The sequence below is a fragment of the Cynoglossus semilaevis genome, chromosome 7 (genome assembly GCF_000523025.1).
Source record: "Cynoglossus semilaevis isolate Cse_v1.0 chromosome 7, Cse_v1.0, whole genome shotgun sequence".
Taxonomy (NCBI): Eukaryota; Metazoa; Chordata; class Actinopteri; order Pleuronectiformes; family Cynoglossidae; genus Cynoglossus; species Cynoglossus semilaevis.
In genome coordinates, this window is record NC_024313.1 from 4,185,166 (window position 1) to 4,207,853 (window position 22,688).

General features: G+C 42.3%; 2 protein-coding genes across 2 annotated transcripts; one reads left to right on the forward strand and one right to left on the reverse strand.

Annotated features, from left to right (window-relative positions):
- Positions 1-1,599: 1,599 nt before the first annotated feature.
- On the forward strand, positions 1,600-5,563 carry LOC103380778 (serine protease 23-like). Its single transcript, XM_008312863.3, has 2 exons — positions 1,600-2,516; positions 3,378-5,563. The coding sequence occupies exon 2, from the start codon at positions 3,382-3,384 to the stop codon at positions 4,804-4,806; it is 1,425 nt and encodes a 474-aa protein (XP_008311085.1). The 5' UTR covers positions 1,600-2,516; positions 3,378-3,381; the 3' UTR covers positions 4,807-5,563.
- On the reverse strand, positions 5,472-22,583 carry LOC103380779 (clathrin coat assembly protein AP180-like). Its single transcript, XM_025056831.1, is given in 25 exon segments — positions 5,472-6,742; positions 6,825-6,935; positions 7,020-7,103; positions 7,932-7,993; positions 8,164-8,250; positions 9,641-9,686; positions 9,688-9,722; positions 10,223-10,309; positions 10,933-11,199; positions 12,718-12,825; positions 13,701-13,865; positions 14,418-14,432; positions 14,530-14,603; positions 14,683-14,816; positions 14,907-14,919; positions 15,431-15,436; positions 15,597-15,670; positions 16,147-16,188; positions 16,271-16,377; positions 16,462-16,573; positions 16,666-16,759; positions 16,885-16,987; positions 17,096-17,171; positions 17,430-17,572; positions 21,110-22,583. Coding segments are annotated over 24 exon segments (2,151 nt in total). The 5' UTR covers positions 21,240-22,583; the 3' UTR covers positions 5,472-6,742; positions 6,825-6,848.
- Between the last annotated feature and the right edge of the window lie 105 nt (positions 22,584-22,688).

Consider the following 22,688-nt stretch of genomic DNA (forward strand, 5'->3'; position numbering starts at 1 on the left):
TGGGTCAGTGAATAATGCTGGCTGGGCTAAAGTGAGGCTAACACCTGCCTGAGGACTTGGTTTCCACAGAACAGACAGTCATGACAAACAGTCCAAGGATTACAGGTCTTTCACAGCTAAACACACGGTGGTCTGTGTCAGACTGTGAGTCTTAATGCTGAGTGAAGGCACAGTAAATAAACAGCAATCAACACACGCAGTGACCCTTATCACAAACAGTACTGAAGATACTGGACCACACACACACATAATGCAGGGACACACACACACAGAAAGAGAGAGAGAGAGAGAGAGAGACAGCCTGAGGTGCTGGACTGTTCGACCTCGTCCACCAAACGAACAAACAAACACGTCTCCACCAGAACACATCTGTTTTGGTCTGGAACAACAGCACAACTCACATTTCTAGACCTGCTGGAGTGACAGCACAATGACAGCGACCACACCAGTCACAGCAAGTCAGTGAGGCGTGTCCACAGTCTGGTCCTGTGGCCAATCATGGGACTTGGAAAGCTATCATGTGGACCCAAAGCTTTTGTTTATTTTGGGCGGGACTTATTATTATTATTTTTATAGGCTTTGTTACTTCATGAGAACTGTGTTTTGACTGCTCTTCCAGGGTAGATTTAATCTAATTGTAAGGTACTCTATGCCTGGGTCAACTGTAAACTATCTTGTTGGTTAATTCTGGCTGAATTTAAGAATTTAAAGATAGAGGCTTCAGGAATTTGGAGCTGGGTCTGTAGTTTAGCTGGCTAGTTTACACTGGTGCAGCAGGTGTTTTGTACAAACCCAAACCAGAATCTTTAGAGGTTTGATAATCTCTCATCTATAATCCCACTCTAGTCTAGATGTTGACGTGTCCTTGTGCAAGGTTCACTGAAAGATATGCACTGTACACATGTGGCTATTTGTTAATGACTTATTTTAAAGCAATCATTAGGTGATTATCTCAGGATTCTCTGACTGTTTGTTCTCACAAATTTGCAGAACAGATGCTAAAATGAGAACAGGAATATTAGTCATGATTTACATTAGTCACTGCATCTACTCAGTGAGTCACAGATACAGCTGGAGGCATTTGAGCATCACAACAACTAATTCCGTAGCCTTTCTCTCTTTGATAAGTCTTTGATATTTGATACCTCTCTAACCTCATACTGTGCAGTAAAAAGGGGAGCAGCTGTGTTTTAGGTGTTTCCCTGATTCAGCAGTGAACTGGTATTTATCATGGCGCAGTCCGAGGAATTAAAATCCTGCAAAGTGTGCTGAGTTGTGTACGGCACGGAGACAAATCCTTTGGAATTCGCACCTTCTCTCTGCACATTTTCATCAGGCACTGAACTGGAGCAGTTCAAGTAAACTGGAAAGGTCCTCTTCTTCTCTTTCTATTTATTTTCCAAGTGTCCTTTCACATGCACACACACAAGTGATTGAGCAGTAATTAAATTACTTTTGACCAAAAGCGACCCGCTGAGCATTTGACCAGGGTCAGATTTGCGGGACAGAAACTCTCTGCATGAGAAAAGGAGTTTTTTTGTCTTGTGAAACAACCAAAGGAAACCGAGCCTGGGCCCAGAGGACCATCTGGGAGAAATGAGTCACCACGTGCACATGCAGATGAGTACAAAGTGCACAGTGTCCAGCAACAGTCCAGATCAACAAAACTACACACAGTGATGTCTAGACACAGCTCAGAGGAATACAGTGAATGCGTGTTTATGCAGACTGTTGTCAGCACCTGCAACAACACGTGAGAGTGTTTCCTTCCAAAATTACCGTCAGAACACAAAGGAAGACCCCCAGGAGCCGACAGACAATAATGGAGAAAAATATAAAATGATGCTGTGAAGGATGGAGTGATCATGACGGGTCGAATCATCATGGAGTTTTATTCTTTTGGAGAGAGTCTGAGATCACAGGCTAAAAATATGATAACGTTTTTAACAACTATTTCTCCAAGGGTCATCTCTGGGACAACACAGCAGCTGCAGGACTGACTGTACAAAAAAACAGAAGCCATTTTATGACTACGTTTTACCTACAGAATATTCATCATGTCCTTTGCATTAATTCAGCTTCCACAATACATACGTTTGTTTACATATGCGTCCATTTGCGTATTTCTTGCTTCACCTTATCCAACGGATTTCTTCAGTACTTTGGTCCTCGTTCTGCACCAGGAAGAGCAGTGGAGTCCTAAATACAAGTGCACTTGCAAAAAGTGAAGCCACACCTTTTCACCAAAGACAGAGTCGCCCCGTGACGACACATCATCACATCCATCATTCGTGCTGGCGCCTCACCCTCCTCCCACCTGTCTGTCTGTCACTTGCGCTGCATCAGAGTAGGATGCAGATTTACACCAGGATCTTTAGCTTCTTTTTTCTGAGCGCAGGAAATGATGGAGTCCAGTCTGCTGGAAACTGCGTGGACGAACAAAGTATTGCATTAGAGAGAAGGAAAGAAAACATTGACTGGAAGCAGCTGCGGTGCTGTCCTTTCAACTGTTGAAGGTGAGAAACCTTATAATTATACATTTATTTTCAGGGTGTTGTTATTTATGTGCATACATTTCCGTCATGTATGTAGATAAGTCTGCATTTTAACCAAACTAAACATTTTCACCCGAATAAATCTTGATGTGTTGGATTCATTTATAAAAAATAAACCATACGTTTAAGTTGTAATAATAATGAAAAAAACATTATGATCACAACATTGGTTTTATTGGTATTAAACTAAGATATCGGAAAACTGACTGCATCAGTGGATTCTGATCTTTTGCGTCCTCTGCTGGAAAATTTGTAGAAATAAAAATATCAATAAAACTAAAATTGAAATATTAAAAGGAAGTTTAAATTATTTAGACATAGTTATAATTACATATTTTCAGAGAAGCTAATATGTTACTGTATATGTTACATGTAAAGAAGTTGGTTTGACAAAGTTTTTCTACCTTTTCTACTGCCATTTTAAAAAGACTACTTTAGTAAACTTTAGTTAAATGTCGAAGTTCTGGTGTTATGTGCTATTGGAATGAAAGCTATATTTTATGTTTTCATGAAAAAAAACAGGTCACAAATTAAGAAGTTAAATTCAAAGACTGTATTGTTTACAAGTAGATTAAAGAGGCTTTTTAAAGCTATACCTGAAATATTGTCAGAATGTTCTCCCTTGTCTTAAATAGTTGACTTTTTGCTGAAAATCATTGAAATTCGATTTGGTAGATTTGACTTCTATGAAAATATATGACTGACTCTTTTGTATTTGGACTTTTAATACAAAATAAAGTTAAAAGTCTTAGTGTTAAAGAAGAAGGATTATGAACGTCAGAATTCTCTAACATTTCTCTTGCTCTCTTTCTCTCCTTTTAGAAAAATGGCTCTTGAACGCCTGGCATGTCTGTTGCTGTGCACAGCTGCTCTGAGTCTCTCTGAAAGTTTTGGTAGAGACCCAGATGGTGGGACAGACAGGTGGGACAGACAGAAGATCCCGGTGCTGCTTGACAAACACACACAGTTTTTACCAAGCCCTTCATTCAGAGGGCGGGAGGAGGCAGAGGACACTGGGAAAATGGAGACGCTGTGTGGCATTGAGTGTCAACACGGTCTACCACCTGTGGCCCAGACTGAGCAAGAGAGGATTCTGGGATATGAGACAATGTATGAGAATGGCACACGTACACATACAGATGTCAGTTTGCAATGGCCTAATGAGACAGCTACGGGAAAACCAGAGCACTCACAAAGTCACGCTCGAAGGAAACGTCACGTTTACGGCTCAGACGGACGATTTGTGATCTCTGATTCTCATTTTGTCACCAATTACCCGTTCTCTGCTGCGGTTCGTCTCTCCACAGGTTGTTCTGGAGTCCTGGTGTCCCCCAAACATGTCCTGACTGCAGCGCACTGCATCCATGACGGCAGTGACTACCTAGAGGGCGCCAGGACGCTTAAAGTAGGATTGTTGCAGCTCAAATCAAAACGAAGAAAAGGAGGAAAGAGGAGAGGAGCAAAACACAGGGGTGAAAGGAGAAGAAAGTTGGAGACTGGTGAGAAAAGGGAAGTAACGCAGAGAGAAGAGGAAAATGAGGAGCAGAATGAGATACAGTCAGATTTCAGGAGAAACAGGAGTCAAGTCAAGGGCAGGAGACGCAGAGAAAGGAGGGAGAGTGGAGATGGTGGTGTTGTGGAGGAGCCTAAACGGGAAAGAAACCAGAAATGGCTAAAAGGCAGTAATGAACCAAAGAGGCAGCCGGTTTTTCGCTGGACACAGGTTAAACAAACCCAGATTCCCCAAGGATGGATCCAAACCAAAAGTCCAGTCAACTCTGTCTCCTCTTCCTCTGACTATGACTACGCACTTCTGGACCTAAAACGACCGGTCAAGCAAAAGAGCATGAGGCTCGGAGTAGCTCCATCCACTGCTCCGCCGGCTCTGATCCATTTCTCGGGCTACGATGCTGACAAGAGCATCCTTGACGGACGTGGGGATGAAAAGGTGGTGTATCGGTTCTGCTCAGTGGCTCAAGAGTCTGATGACTTGATGTACCAGGAGTGCGATGCACAGTCCGGAGCGACAGGTGCAGGTGTCTACATCCGTCTGAGACAAGAGGCAGCAGACGAAGGCGGCAAGGGGAAGTGGCAGAGGCGGGTGATCGGGGTGTTCACAGGCAATCAGAGGGTGGAGGTGGAGGGGGGGGAGCTGAGGGACTATAATGTTGCCATGAGGATCACGCCTCCCAAATACGCACAGATTTGTCACTGGATCCATGGAGATGCAAGTCAGTGCAGAGAGGTCTGAACTTTAACAGGGAAATATAAGTTGACAGTTCAGATTTCCAGACTGCAGCCAGTTATTTGAATATATTATTGGCAGAAAAGCCAATTCTACCCCACAACTGGTTGCATTAGAATAAGGCACTATTCCAGTCGTTTTTAATACAGTATTTTTGTAGATAAACATCTTTGTGTACCGTGGTCTGTGATTTAACTGCTCATTAAATTTGCTACTTGGAATATTTGAAAAATATTACCATTAACTACATCTCTGTGACCTATGGACATTTTTAAAAAAATAAAAATAAACACTTCAGAGTCCATTGTACTCTATGACTCATCCATACTGTATATGCAATACAATCATGTGACCCCACCGGATAAGTTCGCTGCAGTCGGTTGTGGTCTTACAAAAAAATGACCACGAGCCAACGATTGTGTAGCTCTTCTTTACCTTACGCTGATAAAAGCAGACCAGAGATAAGTGATGAGCCGTGAAGATGGTTTGTATCAATGTATTTGTCTTTTATTGCATCTCATTTGGACTCACATGCAGGTGGGGCTCAATAGGGAGAGAAGGGGTTGTGTGATGCCATCCATGATACCAAATAATAATAATAATAATAATAATAATAATAATAAATAAATGAATAAACCCACAGTCTTCATACGAATACTCAGCAAACATTATTTACCCACGTTCTTCTTGATATTATTTATTTTAGTTTCAACATCTTGTTAGTGTCACAATGAATTAAGATACAGTCACTTTCAGAAATAAACAGCACAGAAACATCCAGTGTATACTTTTTTTTACAGAACCCCTTCGGTAACAAGACGAGAGCAAATGCACCGACCACTGCTGTGTCACCAAATACCATAAATGAATAGAGGTCACCTCCCCGTTATAAACAGGAATCTTTGCCTCTTTAAGTCAGTTTTCCTAAAGACCAAGAATAGAGCACAAGGCAGAGAGCACGTCAGATTAACAACAGATTGCACACTACAATGCAGCACCACTCCACACCAGCAGAGGGCACACTTATTACCATTCAATACTGAGTCTGACTTCAGATTGAGGTTGAGGTTCAGGGAAGGAGGAACATTTTTAGTCCACTTGCTTTTATTCATCCATAAGATTTAAAATAACTTAAAAAATATATGACTTTTTTGTTCTCCCAAAATAAAATAAATATGTAAAATATGTCATTTAAAATAGCTTAAAATGCATATGTGAATTTTGAACTCACAGGTATTTGCATGTTTTTGTAGAGTTTACAAAAAGATAAAATAAAAACAAAACTGACGTGTCCCACGTGGAATCCCAATTCTGAGCGCAAGTTGCATCCAGGAGTGTTTTAGATAAGAATAATTCTTAAAAAATGTCAACAGTTTGGGGGTTGAATTGCTGAGCAGATACATAAAAGGTGACACGAGGGTAGCTCAGTATTAGATTGGACGACGTGTGTGAAGGAGTGGGACTGGGATGTGGAGTAGGGGGTCATTGGCCAAGTGAAATAAACACTGAACACAGTCCACATTGAACAACACAGTCCTCATCGGGTAGATGCGCAAAGAAACCAACATCCAGGTCAGCTGATATGCAGATATACAGAATGAATCTAAATACACATTTATTTCATTTTTTTGTTCCTTTTTTCAGTGGTATATTAAGTAAAGGTTAACACTGAGTTACACACACACACACACACACCCACACACACATAAACAGAACTGTGTATCCTTTATCTAGGGTTCACATTCACAGTTGTGCTACAACATTAGATAAGAAGGACGGGGTCCGGGGGTAGAAGGGTGGGTTTGCAGCTGGTGGGAGTTTAGAGGGCAAAGGTCATACAGTGGATGTGATGGCTGGTTGGCTGAAGGACTGGGGGATGACTGAGGAGAGAGAGGGAGTGGGGGGAGTGCAGACATCCACGGGGGCTCCAGGTACGATGAACCTGGAGAGACAGGAGAGAGCAGCAGAGGTGTGAGACCAAGTGAACAGGCCTGAAGAAAACACAGTGACAGGCCACTACATACCTTGGCTGCTTCAGCTCAGTTAGTCTACATGAAGTCTTTAATATTGAGGTCATCTAGAGCGTTCCTGGGGGGCTGAGGCTTTCTGGGGCTCTGGGCCATTCCAGGAGACATCTGCAAACACCACTAGTGTGAGCAACCTCAGCTTTAGATCATTAGACGATTAGAAGCTGTAGTTTTCAGAGAACAGTGTGTTACCGGTGCTGCGGGGGCTGCTCCAGTGGCTTGGAAACCTGGTCTCACCATGGGCATCATGGGAGCGCCGACACCTGGTGCTCCAGGCTTTTACAGAGAGACATAAAAGAAGGAAAATTCAATAAGACACGACTTTGACATTCTAACGAGTGGCAAGGGTCGCCTAACTGGGGTTATTGTCCATGAGAGGCCAATAATGTCCAGCCTGGCTCAGAGGAACATTACTGGGCTGGACTGTTGGTCTTACCATGCTGTAGCTGGGGTAAGTCCCCATAAAAGGAGGAACCCCCATTGGTATGGTCTAAAGGTGGGGAGGGGAGGGAGAGGAGGAGTTGGGATGTTACATCACAACATATAAGACAGACACACTGCAGGATAATGTGCACACGAAACACACAATGGTAGAATGTTTGGTCAAAGAAAAAAAAACACAGGAAGACGCAGACACAACTCACAACAACAAACATGACAAGAGCACCCCCTACAGTAAGATAAAGATTATTATTATTGTTTATTTACACATGCAGAGATATTCTGCGTTGACAGTTTTACTGTTGCCAGACAGAGATCTACAATATCTTCCAAAAAGTCATTTGAACTAATGTGTGGTAAAACCAGATCCTGTCTGGTCTTTGTTAAACATCACAGACAGATCTTTTTATTATTACTATTGATTTTCTCCATTTTACGATATTCTCTTCAGAATACATTTCAAAATGTATAATTCTGTGCTTTAACTCATGTGTATTTGTGCTGCCCAGCTATCACTAAGACCCCCACCCTCCCTGTCCCAGCTCTGTTATAAACCCCTAAACCCAAGGAGCTGAGTGAAGGCAGTGTTAGAGCTGTTAATGCGCCCTGTCTGTCGCTGCCATGCCGTTCCACTCCATGCTATAAGACACAGACAACATTTACCATGGGAGCACCCCAACTGGGGGGAGCTACCTGAGGGGCCGCTGCAGATCCCATTGAGAGATCTGTAATGAAAAGAGAGAGATAGAGAGAGATTGATGTAAAACCTCTGATATATGACTTAATCTTGAGGTCATTCTCTTTTATTTTCACTTGGTTTGATTAATATTTCTTACAAGAAAAAAAAAATCTAAATTTTTTTTTGATTAATTTTAATCTGTTAATGTCTACTTACTACTCGCCATGTTAGCCATGGAGGCATCGACATCACCGGCTTGAGGGGTCACGGTGGGCTTCATCACGTCACCTAGTCCATCGAATACTAAAGGACAGGATTTTGGGGGCAGGTGGAGCAGTGATAGGTGGAGAGTGGGGGGGAGGGGGGGGACAACAGGGGGAGATATTAGCATGGTTCGCTGCAAAAACTATTCTCCCACTCAGTGTAGCACCTTCCTTCTACTGGGGATTACCATGACAACCCACAAGTGTCTCCATGACAACCAAGGTAGAGGAAGAGCAGTGGAATGTAAACTGCTATAGAGATTAAGTAAATATCAGAAAATACCATTGAAGAATCACTGTAGTTCACCATTACATGAGAATTTGGTTTATACTTTTAATATTTATGCGAATCAAATGGTAGATGTACACTGTTGCTGGGGTAATTATACGTTCCAGTGTCATAACGTGTGTCTCTCTGAATCAAATCATCCAACACGGACTCGCATGGTGTCGGACGTGTTTCTGTTTGTGTGTGTGTGTGTGCAGCAGTAATTAGGGCACGTGTGCTGTAGCCAAAATGAAGCTGTGTTAAATACTAGATACTACAGAGGCACTGAATAATACTCCACCCTCTGCTTCTCCACTATCACTTTGTAACCATGACACATGGTGCTGGAAGGGACAGTGCAGCTGAGCCTGCCTTACACCACTGCAATGCAGCAGGCTACTGTGGGAAATTAGCGATTTAAAGAGCAAGGAAACTCACCCAATCAAATAGCAGGAAGCAAGCAATGAGCCAGCCCAAGAGCCAGATGGGAAAGAGAGGGTGAGGGAGAAGGGGGAAAGAGAGAGACACAGAGAGAGAGAGAGAGAGAGAGAGAGAGAGAGAGAGAGAAAGCAAAAGGTAAAAACAAAAAAGCACGGATGCAGGAAAGAGAGAAAGTGCAGTGAGGTTTAAGAACAGAAGGTTATAATGAAACAGTGACAGTTTGATGTGCAAATGAAAAAGAGAAAAAAAACAGTAATGCTTCAAAGCAACTCATCAATCAGTTCTATGATGGAGACAGATGACACAGGGTTAGAGAGGACCAATAACCAGCTGAGCTGTTCTACAATGAAATAAGAGCAGTTACTTCCTTTACTACCAATGGATGGTCTGGAAAACAAATAATGGAAAATGTTAAACCAACATTGTACCAAAACACAGTGAAAGAAAAATAATAATAATATAATAATTGTAAAACTAGGCTGTATTTAATGAAAAGTCTCCATCATGCAGATTTTAGGACAAATAGGAATAAGTCCTTTTCCTCTTTAATTTCTTGACATTATTTCCCCATAAAATGTATTTTAGCAAATTAATTATGTTCACACATAGGAAATAGACAAACATGTAACATGCATGGTGCAGAAATATTGAATCCCGTTCTGTGTTCATGACATATACAGTATACATGCAGACCAACATTTTACAATAAATAGTTGTTTACCTGACATGAGCTCCGCACCAGGGGCAGCTGGAGCGGCGGGGGGCGCCTGCCGGAGCAGCTGATGCGTCTCCTCCTGTTGACTCTGGCAGGTCAACGCAACAAACATCAAATGGTGGTCAGGGCGAGTGAAGGCATTTCCATTGCAGCATGAGAGAGAAGGGGTATTAATCAGCCTCCAGCACCACACTGGCAATGTCAAACGGAAATATAGACACGTAAATGAAAATGTAGACATTATTCACATTTCTGTCTCCAAATCTCAAACATGCAACGCAGCCACACGCTTATTTTCATAGATGAAAACAGAGCATCTGCATCCATGCAGACTTCTTTCTAACACATTTGACACTTTGAGGCAACAAGGAAAAATGTTTTCTCTGTGTTATTGTGAAAGTAATTTGTGAATATATATCACTATCTGTCAACAAAGAAGGCAATCCAGAGCTAAAGTACAGTGAAAAAAAATCCTAGTTTGCAGCAGCATTCTCTCATTGCAAATGTTTCCTTTAGTGACAGCCTGAACTTTGAGGACAGGCAGAGAGCAGGCAGTCAGTCATCCAGTCAGTCATGTGAGTTACCCACCACCAAACAGGCTCATGATGGCTCCAGTGTCAGTTTTGGTTGGGGGTGCAGATAACAGGATGGGGGCAGGGGAGGTGAACACATCTGCTGTGGAGGTGGAGATGGTGTTTAGAGCACGCCACACAAACCATCATTATAATGCAGTGCCCATGTACCAAGTGCAAATGCAGTGCAACGCATGCCACAGTGAAAGAGGAAGTGAAGGTGATGGAGTTGATAAATGTCCCAGACAGCTTAGCTTTGACAGCAATCTCTGTTTTTCTTCTTCGTCTTTTTTTTTTTTTTTTTTTAGCTTCCCTGACTGATGAAAGCCAAGGACAAAGCTCAATAAGAAAACATACAGAGCAAGACAGGATATGAGAGCAGGGACACACAGGAGATGGCAGACCGGGTGCAATGAGCTCTACCTGCTGTAAACAAGTCACAACTGGCAGCAGGTTCTGCTTTGGTGAAACTCGTGTCTGGCATGGAATCAAAGAGATCTACAAATACATGTGGAACCAGAGACAGGAGTGTTTTAATTCACATTAAAAATGGTTGTGATGGTCACACACACAACAGACACAGTAAAAATGAAAGAGGCATTTGATATGTGCACATCCGCTTGACAAAAGAAATCAATAAAACGACAACAAAGAAGACTGTGTCAGGCAGGCTAACAACCCAGCAAGAGAGATTAGAACCACAGCAAGTAGAACAGCCACATTTACCGCTCAAAAGATCAGTGGAAGGGTTGCTGACACTGGGTGCAAACGGAGGTGAAATGGTTGCGGTGGTGGTGATGATGTTGGATGGTGCTGTGGAGGTGAAGAGCGGGGAAGGGGAAGGTGAGGGAGAGGGCTGGGACGGGGGCGCCACTGAGCCAAAACAGGCGTCCAGGGAATGACTCTGGTTATTACTGTCCACTGTCATCATGCTGAAAAGGTCAACACCTGTGGATGCTGCGTTGACGGTTCCCTCTGAGGGAGCGAAGGGGTCTTGTAGGGAGAAGATGAGTAACACAGACTCAATGTTACACAGCTGGTTTATGGCAAAAAACGGGAATTGTTTAATATGCAATACAAACCAAGATTTGTTTCAGAAAAACATAAATGTGTTCGGGCCAACCGTCTAGACCAGGGGTCTCCAAACATTTGTTCTCCTAGAGCTACTTTTACAAAATAAAAATGGCTGAGAGCTAATCATGTTATTTTCATAGCTCAATTCCAACAAACTCAACACGTTTTTTTTGTGTGGCAGTTGTCATGACAGATCTGAACGCAGCCTTCACGCTGTAGCAAACTTAGCCTTAGGTTTAGTTACACAGATATTATACAGTAGTGAAATTATTTAAGGTTTAGATATAAACTTGTATGATGGCTGTGAATTGAAGTTAATCATTGGCTGCCATAGATTTTGCACATAATTGTTGAGGTAAAAAATCTTTATCTTTTAGCAGGAACATGAAAGGCCTGTGTCTGCAATAGTGAACCAAGGGTTTTACTGGACTGCCTGCAGCCAAGAAACACCTTTAAAAATACCAGGCCCACTGTGAAGGACGAACACTGACCAGTGACTACAAACTTCTAAATTTGTTTGGTTTAATGGACAGAATTACACTTAAAATACTCAAAGTATATTTGCCTCTGAGGGTTAGTGAAGGTCAAAGAAAAGGACCAGTTCACCGATTTGTATTACTTTTTTTAAGGGCATCAACTTTTCTCTCAATGCAGTTCGTACAAGACGTGGCGAACAAAGTGTGTTCACAGCTAGGATGATCACATTAGCTGATGAGAAGGGAATGAAAGCAGAGCAGAACTCTGGAAGGCAGAGGAAAACCTTTCAGTCACAGATTGGTGATTGAGTCAAAACAGCATACAAGTGATGCAAGACCTTAGCAGAGTAAAAACCTAATGAACAAACCACCACTGAACCACATCTGCTGCAGGCAACTGTCTCCAAGACAGAAGGAAATCCTAACTCCTCTAACTCTCTTCACTTCCCATGGTGACAACAGAGCCACTGTCCAGACACCAGTGGTGATAAACAACATTGACCCTTTGGGGGAAAACCGTTTGAGGCTAACAGTTAGCATGCATACAAACACACATGGACTCGCATCCACACATGCCATGCAAATACAACCCTGCAGCCAAGGGAAAGTGAATGTATGTTAATATATACAAACAATACTACAACGTCTCGCATCATTTCGCCCTATAGGTTTCTGTTGCAGAAAAGGTGAGACAGTTGACAATGGGTGATTATTCTGTTCTACCTGCCAACTCATAGCCACCAGATGGTCCGATGACAAATGATACTGAAAATGATTTGTTCAGACGGCGCTGAAACAAACAGATGCCCCCTCTCTTGCAACTACCTTTAGTTTTGTTAAAGAAGCTACTGTTGCCAGGCAGAAAATTAAGCTGAAAATTAAGTTACCTTTATATCGTCATACTGAGTAATTCTCCACCACTCACTCAAACACAGACATGGACAAATTCTCAGTCACCCACCAGCTCCAGCGTTGGCGGCTGGTGTGGATGTAGCTGCAGCCCCACCCTCAGCTGCTGTTGCTGCTGCTGTGGAGGCCTCAGGGGCAGGAGCAGGTGTTGCAAATGCATCTGAGATTCACACAAACCCCAGGAGAGGGCAGAAGACATGCAGAGAGACGGAGACAAGTAAAGAAATACATAGAAAAGGAGAAAAGGAGAACCTCAGAAAACATCAGAGAAATTCAACTGAGAAAGCAGTATTTACATTAGAAAGCAGCTAGTAAACTATAAATTATACTTTCACAACATGGTAGCGATTGATTATTATATGACATTAATGACTGACAGGTGAATAGATGAATGGAAATACAGACAGGAGGCGTTATCTCAGAGAAGGCAGTCTACAGTCTACAGTCTTAGCTATGACAGCCTTCAACGGCTGCAGCAACTTGACACAATTTGATAGCATTGCTTTTCCGAGTAAAAGCATTTCAGACTATCAAACAAAGTGCATGAATATGAAGAGCGCCCAGGCATATTTATTGTTCTTATAGTTTTGACTTGCCTTTATCAATAAATATTGATAAAATATCAATTCCAATAATAAATAACGTGATCCTTTTACAATGATGTGTGAAAATTAATTTACAAACTCACTCAGGAGTTTGTGTGTCGTTAAATTATATTAGGGAATGTATTTCTTTCTACTTTCCGTTTGAACCACATGTTTGGGTTTTTCATTACTTTGTCATTGGAACTAGTACTGCATGGCTTCATAATCGAGCAACTGAATGCTGAGAATGATGGTGGTGTGCATCAATGCATTAGTCTGACTGTTGTTGATGCTGAACTTTGCTCGCAGGACAGAAACAACCAGCAAAGTTCTGTTTAACATGTTGCCTGTGTCCGAACATGCATTCTGGTGTTTTCATACGTATGATGGTTTAAGGGTGGAGCTTCCCAGAGTGATTCTTTGGTAGAGAATTTTCTGGAAGCTCACTGACCTCCCAACAGATCCACATTGGCGGCGCCAGGGGAGGTGGCGGCTGCTGTGCTAGTGGGAGGAGCCAGAGCGACTCCAGGTTCTGCCGCTGCAGGAGTGGGTGTTGCTGCTGCAGGGGCGGCCTCTGCTGTAAGGGTGGGTTCAGATAGCAAGGAATCGCCCATTTCTGCCAGTACCGGTGAGGCATTGGCAAGATTCCCCAAATAAAGTCAAGCAAAAGAAATCCCCGCCAAAAATCAACAGAAACAACCAAGGTGAATCCAACAGAAGCCAAAACCAAGGTCAAATGAAACCCAACCGTTTGGAAGAAGAAATAGCAAAAAGTTACCAAAAGTAACCAAAATAATTTCCAACAACACCAACCAGTCATTAGTAACAAAGAAATAAAAATAAAGCAAACAAGATAGCCCCCATTGGAACCAAAAACAGACGGAATGGAGTATGTGGAGGGAGGGAGGAGAGGAAGGACAGAGAGAAACAAAGACACCACTCAGCCTAGAGAAAACATCTGAAGGAGACAAACAGGGAAGTAGCACTAGTAAACACTAGCATTAGGACACAGAGGTTCTACCAAGCCATTTTCATTGACCAACGACATAAATGTTTTTTAAAATAAGAACTAAAGCAAAAGTCCAACCTACACGGTGTTGGTGGTGTTTTAAGGTTACACTGGTCAAAACTAGAGGCTGGGAGTAAAGGAAAGAACTGGAAAACTCACCTGATCCAAGAAGATCTGATGAAGAAGGAAAAAGACAAAGGAAGAAAAGTAAATACTTTGTTTTTGGATATTTCTAAAATGTTCAAACTAAGGGAAAATCAGAGAGACTCACCTCCCCATGATGTGGGGGCAGCTGATGGTGCTGCGGGTCCCGAGGAGGACAGAGGATCCAGATCCAACAAGGAACTGAAGATATGGGGGAAAAACACATTCAAGTATTTGCTTCATCATCGTGAAAAGATGCAAAAGGAAAAACTGCACTCACTCTTCTGCGGGCTCCGGAGCTGCAGCAGCAGCGCCAGCAGCTCCACTCTCCCCAGGAGGAGGCTGCAGCGCAGGGACAGCGTTTGAAGATTTGGCTGGAGTCGATGTTGGTGACACATTATTTGTAGGAGATCCCTGGAAGATGAAGAGCCAACTTCTTTGTTTGTGCTGCTGACGGAGCTTCACATGAGTGAAGACGAAGACTTTATCTAATCTGTGTCTTACCTTTGTTGGTGACCTGCCAAGGGAGCAGAGAAGAGAGTCTTTTAATTTTGCTTAAAAGACTGTGTTGAGTTGATTGAAAATTTAAAAATAAATATAGTGATTTGATATGAAACAGATTCTAATCATATGAAGTGTTAAATTCCAAGTCATTTGATTTTTTCAAGTGACTACTTATTAAAATACAGGTTAAAGTGACTTTTGAGTTTGGAAATAAAAACACTTCATGTGTCAGAACACACTGCACAGATGTTACGACACACAGTTGTGCGACTTTTTATCACATGTGTCTCTTGCCAAGCGTACACATGTGATTACACCAATACACACATTTCCATGTGAACCTGTACAGGAGGTTTCACGAGTTGTGATGTATGATTTTTTTTTTCTCCACATTTTTTCCTTCACTTTCATATGGCAATTCATAATGCATATGAACAATGTGTGTGTTTATCCTGGAGGGCAAATGTCACTAAATACACTGCCATTCCTCTAAGAACAACTAAAAACACACAGTGTATGCTCACCCTTCACTGGTGGTTCCAAATGAACACAAAAAAGATAAGACAAGGAAAAGAAGTGTCAACGGAAAATATAAAGTTGAAACACCTCTCCTTGCAGTTGCTCTCAATGACTTGTTTTCCTGTTATTTAGACACATTCATGGGAGGCATGAAAATAAAGACTTTCTTACCCCTTCTTTCCACCCTTTGCATCCTCAAGGCCGTTCATATGTGTTTCCAAAGACTCCAGGATGCTGCTGGGAGCCTGGACCAAAACACCAAAGCTGAATTTTAAAAATAACTCTTCTACACATACAGTACTTCATGAATTCACAGCCGTTTGTAAAAAAAAAAAATTCAAACGTTTGAAATCTTAAAAGTCAGGAAGCTGAAGAAAATCTCACTGCAAGAGACACAGCCATGCACACACACACATGGGGCTAATAGTCCCGAGTGTTTGTCCATTAAAATCATCATGCTGACACTGCATTTTGCAAAGACACGCTCAGCCAGGTCACCCTCAGTTTCTGGGGTTACCGAATCTTCGGGGGGCTTAAAGGGACAGTCTTCATCGTCTGAGTCTGCAACATCCACCACTACACCCGGGTGGAGACACTGGGTTGGGGAGACGGTGGTGTGTGAGATGTGAGTTTCATGCGTTTGTGTGTGTGTGTTTGTGTGTGTGTGTAATGTTTGAGACGTGACATCCCTGTATGAATTGACATCACATGCATGACTTACATAGTTGATGTCGGGAATGTCATTTTTGTCGACTCCCACTGTCTGTTAAAAGGAAACAGTGCAGAATTAGCATGACTGTAGCAACATTACACAAGGTATTAACCTTCCCGTGCATCAACAGTACCTCAGCCAGCTTCATGAATTCCCCAATCTTTGTCACCCTGGTCAGAAACCTCTTGTAGATCTCCAGGGCGTCCTTGCAGTCACTCTTTTTCATCTTGAAGTATTTCTCTATGTAAAAAAAGTACAATATTTCAGTTTTAAAATCTCTTTGATTGTCAAGAAAGCACAAACAGATTCTCAATACACACTTACCTAATAGGTTGATGATGCCATCGTTGTAGGACGCAAACAGTTTGACCAGGTCTTTAAAGAGAAGCAAAAATGCAGCATTGATGATTCCATTGTTCAGCTCCTTGGGATGAACCTGAGTGGAATTTGAGGTGGAAAGATAAGATTAGATTGAACTATATACATATATCATTTATTAGGGTTTTTGATTGTACATCTCCGACTAACATCAAACTCCAGGAGTGTGTCGATCTGAGTCTGCAGCACAGGCATGCCTTTCAACAGCTTCTCAGTGGTCATGGTCCTCATCACACCCTCAGCACTGACAGGACACAGGAATAGAAAGATATAAATGGACCGTATGACATGATGAACCAGTGAATGATACCTTTTACACTAATGAGAGAGTATACTATGCTATAAAGTATAATAAAAATAGATGCAGACCCTTTCTTCACTCTGGTGAAATCAAAAGCCATCTGGCGGTAGGCGAACGCTTTCTCATTCAGGTATCGACCGTACCGTCTGATGAATGTAGACATGTCATAGCCTGAAGAGCAAAAATAAATTTACCAGCGCCAGCCGAAGTTACCGAGGTTTGAATATTAATGTAGTGTTCATCATCACATAGTATTATATATAGATATATGCATCTTACCATGAGAACCGGTTTTGTCAATAAAATTGCTGAGGTTGAACAAGGAAGTCCTGGAGGCCAAGTACTGAATGAACCTCTGAGGGACAAGAGCAGACACAGTAACGTCTGCAGTACTGCAGTATATGCAGTGAAAACAGGCCTTAGCTGATAGCGGTATGCAACACTGAACTTCAACACCTGTAAATCCTGGTGACTTTTTCTCTTAGTTTCATATAATATATATAAGAATGAATCTAGTTGTAGTCGTGACTGCAGCTCCACCATACACAACATTTACCACAGTCAAATTCCAGGGAATTCAAATTGTGAAACACCTGAAGCTCCACTTACTAACCTCATTGCCGTGGACGCACATGTGATGCGTAGTGACGAGGGCCTTGAAGACAACCACCCAGCTGGCATTGGTGGATCTTTCGAAGAGTGTGTCAGCCATCTGAGGAATGTTGACATTGGTGGTGTTGGTGGCCGACACCAGGTCTGTGAAATGTTAAAAAAAAGACATTACTGAGGTACTGCTTAGAAAAGTTTGAAACTGAATATCACTTTTTATTTTACCCTGAGACTGATGTGCACATAATTCAAAGTGCTCTGATTAAACTTTGATGAAATGTGAACAATTACTGAAGTGCTGAGAGACAACCACGAGAATATAGAGTCTGAAGGAAGGACCTGATGCTGATACAAAGTGATGTTGGTGCACAAACACCCCAACACGTACATTGTGGCACATGCTGACAGCGCAGGGGCAGAGAGCTAAAAAATTGTGCTTTGTCATCTCGTCTTCTTAGTTGCCAGTTTAGACAGGGACCAAAAAGTCCGTCTAAAGGAACTGAACTTGGACAAGAAAGATGTGAAGATATGTATTATCATACAAACAAACAAGATGTAATGAATATGTCCATCGTTTATGTGTCTATTTACCCTGCATTTCATTTCCGTGGCTTAACAAGGCCAAGTGTGTTCAAGGAGAAATTCAGCAAATATTGACCGACACTGCTAATAATGGACAATAATGAAGGCTGTCATATTGAACAGTCCTTGTCTGGTCTAGCGTAGCTCAATACCAAGCTGTAGGACAGAGCAGCTGGGTAGTGATCAAGAAATAGCAGGAGGGAAACGATAGAGCAGACACAGAGTCTGATGCTGGGAAACTGTAATGTTGACACGAGTGTGAAGAAAATGAAGAGAAATCAGAATTCAACTGGAGAGACTGTTGGATGTCATGAAAGGGTGAGAAGAGTGGGAAGGTTCAGGTGGTTGGGGAGTTGTAAACAGATTATTACTAATCACTGGATCTAGTCTCCCTATGGTGGCCAGCTTACTGCCCAGCCCCCCTGCTGGGTATCAACATGTACTGTAGGTGGTCTACATGCCACCAGTGGAGAAACAACAGTACTGCACACCCTTTTATCACCAATATTCTACCTTTGTGCATGAATTTGTCCTTGTGTGTAAGCAACAATTGACGGCCAACGTATCTTGTCTCATCCCTGCTCAGACAAACTGGATGTTTCTGCTGGGCCTTTGTGCTATCCCGAGTTCAAACAGACAATGTTGTTTATGGTCAGTTATAGCTGCAGTAACACCTACAGTATTCACTCCTCCGGCCTCCTCTTATGGCTTCAGTGATGCAGTTATTCTCACATATTTTCTTTAGCAAAACAAAAAAAAAAACAGAGAAAAAACTTTGACACCCACGGTGACTAAAAACTAGGCTATTCGTTTTCTGACACATCATGAAGAATAAAATAAGTGGAAAGGGTGTTTAACAATGTTTAACAAACAAAATTAAGTTTACTAGTGAGAGCACTACTTATACCACTATCAAATACAACTTTTAAAACTGATTGTGTTACTTGGTATAAGCCCTGCTGTCCAGTGTGTTTTTATGTGGCCCATATCACAGACTATAATCTAATGTGAATAATTGGTAACAAACACACACACTCATGTGTGTATACAGAAGGTGTGTCTCATCAGGATTGGCTGAGCTAAATAAAGACTCTTACGTTAATCTGTGGCCCACAACAGGCATCCAAGTGTGGACTACAAGATCTTACAGAGTACTTCTGTGTGTGCTGTTTGTTTAAGTTAGCAAAACAACAATCTGGTCATCCTTAGAAAAACTCAAACAAAGCCAAGAGCAAATTAAATATGGGAAATCTGGCAAACATTTGCTTTTTTTTTTTTTCAAAGTGAGAAATAGCAAATAGACCTGACTGGAACAGACTGCTTATGTAGTATACAGTTTTTTTTTGGGGTGGGTGGGGGGGTGTACTGTAACTGCATACATTACATTGGAAGAACTGTCATTTGCTTTCTTCCTTTTCACAGCTTCCCTCTTATTTCACTGAGCCATTGGCTTAAAACCCAATCTGTTGATATGGCAACTGAACTCCATCACACACAACACACACACACACACACACAGTCCATCTACCCCAGGGTCAGGGGCTGTGTCACTTTGATTAAGGAACAAGTACAAAAGGCTCTTTGCATTGTTGGTTGAATCTATCTGCTGCAGGCAGTGCTACAGTGAAGCTGCATTTTACTGGTGCTTTCAAGTGATCACTGCAGGTGCACAGCATATACAGAGCTTGACTTATGTGTTACTATCTTCAGTCTAGAAGTACTACACACCAACATGCATCAAATGTATGTGTGCAGTGCCTCAGGGGAAGCATTGCCAGGTATTTGAGGTTAGGCATTTCCTCCAGTCAGGTTTCATGTTCATAGTAAGAACAGTGGCCTAAATCAAGGGGTTTTGTTGTTCTGGAATTGGACTACACTTAAAAACCTTTAAAAACAGGTTTGGGGTGAAGTATATCCTGATTTATTGGCTTATAACTAAGTAACATACACAGTAAAATCGTACACATAGCAGAACTGTTTTTGCTGCCAGTGCTGCAGTCTTGACTCTCAGCCTGTGACATTTTCACAGCAGCTACATGTTTAACAGCAAGTACAAAATCGTGATGAGACTCGAATGGTTGCTGGTGCATTCTGGCATTAGCACTGTCACCTTTGGCTGTGTAAATAATGCAGGGCACTCATTGGCTGATTATTAAATTATTCAGCAGGGGAGCAGATCACAAGATATAAGGTCCCAGCCCAAGACACGGGGCCAGACCTGCCAAGTGACCAAACCGAGGCAGACACAGACAAATCAGAGGACACAGAAGCAAATAGATTTCCTGTCACTGTCTGTATTTGGTGGGACGCCACTGCCTTGCTCTGACTCAATGCTTGTGGTAAATGACAGTGATTAATCATGACTTGTCGTAAGGTGGCTGCTGCTGTTGTGGGAAGACGTGTCAATAAAGCTGTGAGGTCTGAAACATTTACTTGGCTGTGATTACATAGTGTAACAGCCCGGTGATCCACGTGGAAATGGTTTTTACCCCAACATCTTTATGAGTTAGTTAGACAACCTCTTAGGTTTATGCCATTTTATTTTACTTAATTTTGTGTTTGCATATGCATGATCTTACTTTGATGCATGGTGTGAGACATATGGTATGCCTTTGTAGGACATCGTCCTCACTGAGTGCACATTTTTTTCAAGTTATTGAAAAAGTTTCTGTAAATTTAACCTAATTTTCTTTTGCATCAGTAAACATTCTCCCGACTAAGCTACAGTTCTAGGGTCTTCTACTAAAGCTTATGATGTCTGTTTTGTAATATGGCTTCATCCTTTTTATATTTTTCTCTCCTGTCTTTTTTCTCTGCTTTTCTTTCCACCCTCTCTCTCTCTCCTGGTCCCCCATCCCCTCCTCCCCTTCACCATCTTTAATGGAGTGAGGTTTGACACATAGGATAACCGGTTGGGTCATCAATGTGGTTCCATCAATAAATTACGGCACCACACCCAATGTAGGCATGGGTATTAACTAGGAGCTGGTAATAATAACTCTGATAGTGAAGGCATGCAGGCAGGGACGGTAGGGTTCTGTCTGTATAAGGGCCTCTAATACAGTTATAGAGCTGGGAGATAAAATGAATGACTCCACTTACAGTCCAGGTGCTTTTTCTTGGGCGGCATCACTTCATGAGTGGTGGCTTTGCACACAGCTCGGGCCATATCTGATCCCGTTAGCTGGTATTGCGCAGCGGCAATGCGATCTGTGAGCGTCTGCCCCGACATTTTCTCTCCACTGACTCGACCAGCTCAGAAAATGATGTCTCAATCAACCACGGTACAAAGTCCAATGAACGATTTTTGTAAAACACAGCAGATGCTTCCAGGTGGTTCGGTGTAAGGATCCCGGTGCGTTCCTTGTCTTCGACTGATAGGCCTGTGACCTTATATGTGGGCGGAGAAACGCACACACTGAGCTGAAACAGTCTTATTTTCTCATTAAACAGTACGGTCACGTTGATTGTGTGGTTGATGACAGCAGCAGACTTACGCAAGGCTGAGAATTTCCCCCACGGTTGGTCCCGTTCACTTCAGCACCTTGGACAGCTAAAACCACTCCGTTATGTAACAGTCAATGGAAGCTGTTCCCTCAACCCGCAGCAATAATTTCTAAAATAGACCAATCAGCGATGCTCCTCAGATCGACTAAACGTCCTCGTAAGATCGTGGAATACAGGCCTGTTCAGTCTTCTTCTTTTGCAGCGGAGATTATGTTAGCTGCCTTTGCGCAAACGTAGGTGCATTAAAAATATTTTTACACGAAATAAATGGATGCGTCCCTTTGCGTCTGTCAGACTGTAGCGTTTCTTCACTTAAAATGCGCAAGTCTGCAAGAAGATGTCGCAAACGCTGCGCTGCGCAAGAAAGATGCTCAGGAAGAGGAAAGACAGATGGGAATTTCCTTTTCTCCTTCCGTCCTCCACCGTCGGTGGTTCATTTGCCCTATCGCTACGACCATCTAAAGTCTCCTCCCCCGGCTGCTTGGACAGGGTTGGATGACATACGTCGCAACCCACGACTCCTTAAAGGGGAGTCGACCCGGGGGAGGGTCGGGCACCTCGCTGTGCAGGATCACACCGTGCACCACAGGGGTTAATAACATACGAGCGTGAGTACATCGTGTGCTGCAGCCATCACAGAGGTTTGCACGCAAAGGCTGTCGAATTGACAGATAGAGGATATAGAAAAATGACTTGTGCAGAAGAACATACTATCCTTTATCTTAAACACACGAGATAGAGTGTGTGTGTGTGTACAGAGATCTTTATTTCCAAGGTCGCCCTGCAACATTCAAATGTCAAATTATCACGTCTATTTTGAAAGCAAAAAACAAAACAAAAAAAAAAACACTTAAATATTGGTGTTTGTGTGTTTAGATGTATTTTTTTGATGGTGAAAGTTGGACCTCATACTTTGCACAATTCGAGGACAAAAGTGTGTTTGACTGAAACAGGATGACATTAATTCACTTCCTAGAGTTTCAGAGTTCTAAAAATCTAGAATTAAAATAATCACAGGTTTGAGGTTCGGACCTCAAGATTAAAAACTAGTTTCCTGTGGAGATGAGTGAAGGCATGATGTGGAGATAAACATTATTACACAACAATAATCTAAGAAGGTGTTCGTTTTATTTATTTATTTTTACAGTGTTACACATGTATAAAAAGCAGAAAA

Coding starts and splice junctions, on each gene's coding strand:
- LOC103380778 (XM_008312863.3), top strand. CDS start 3,382: ATGGCTCTTGAACGCCTGGCATGTCTGTTGCTGTGCACAGCTGCTCTG.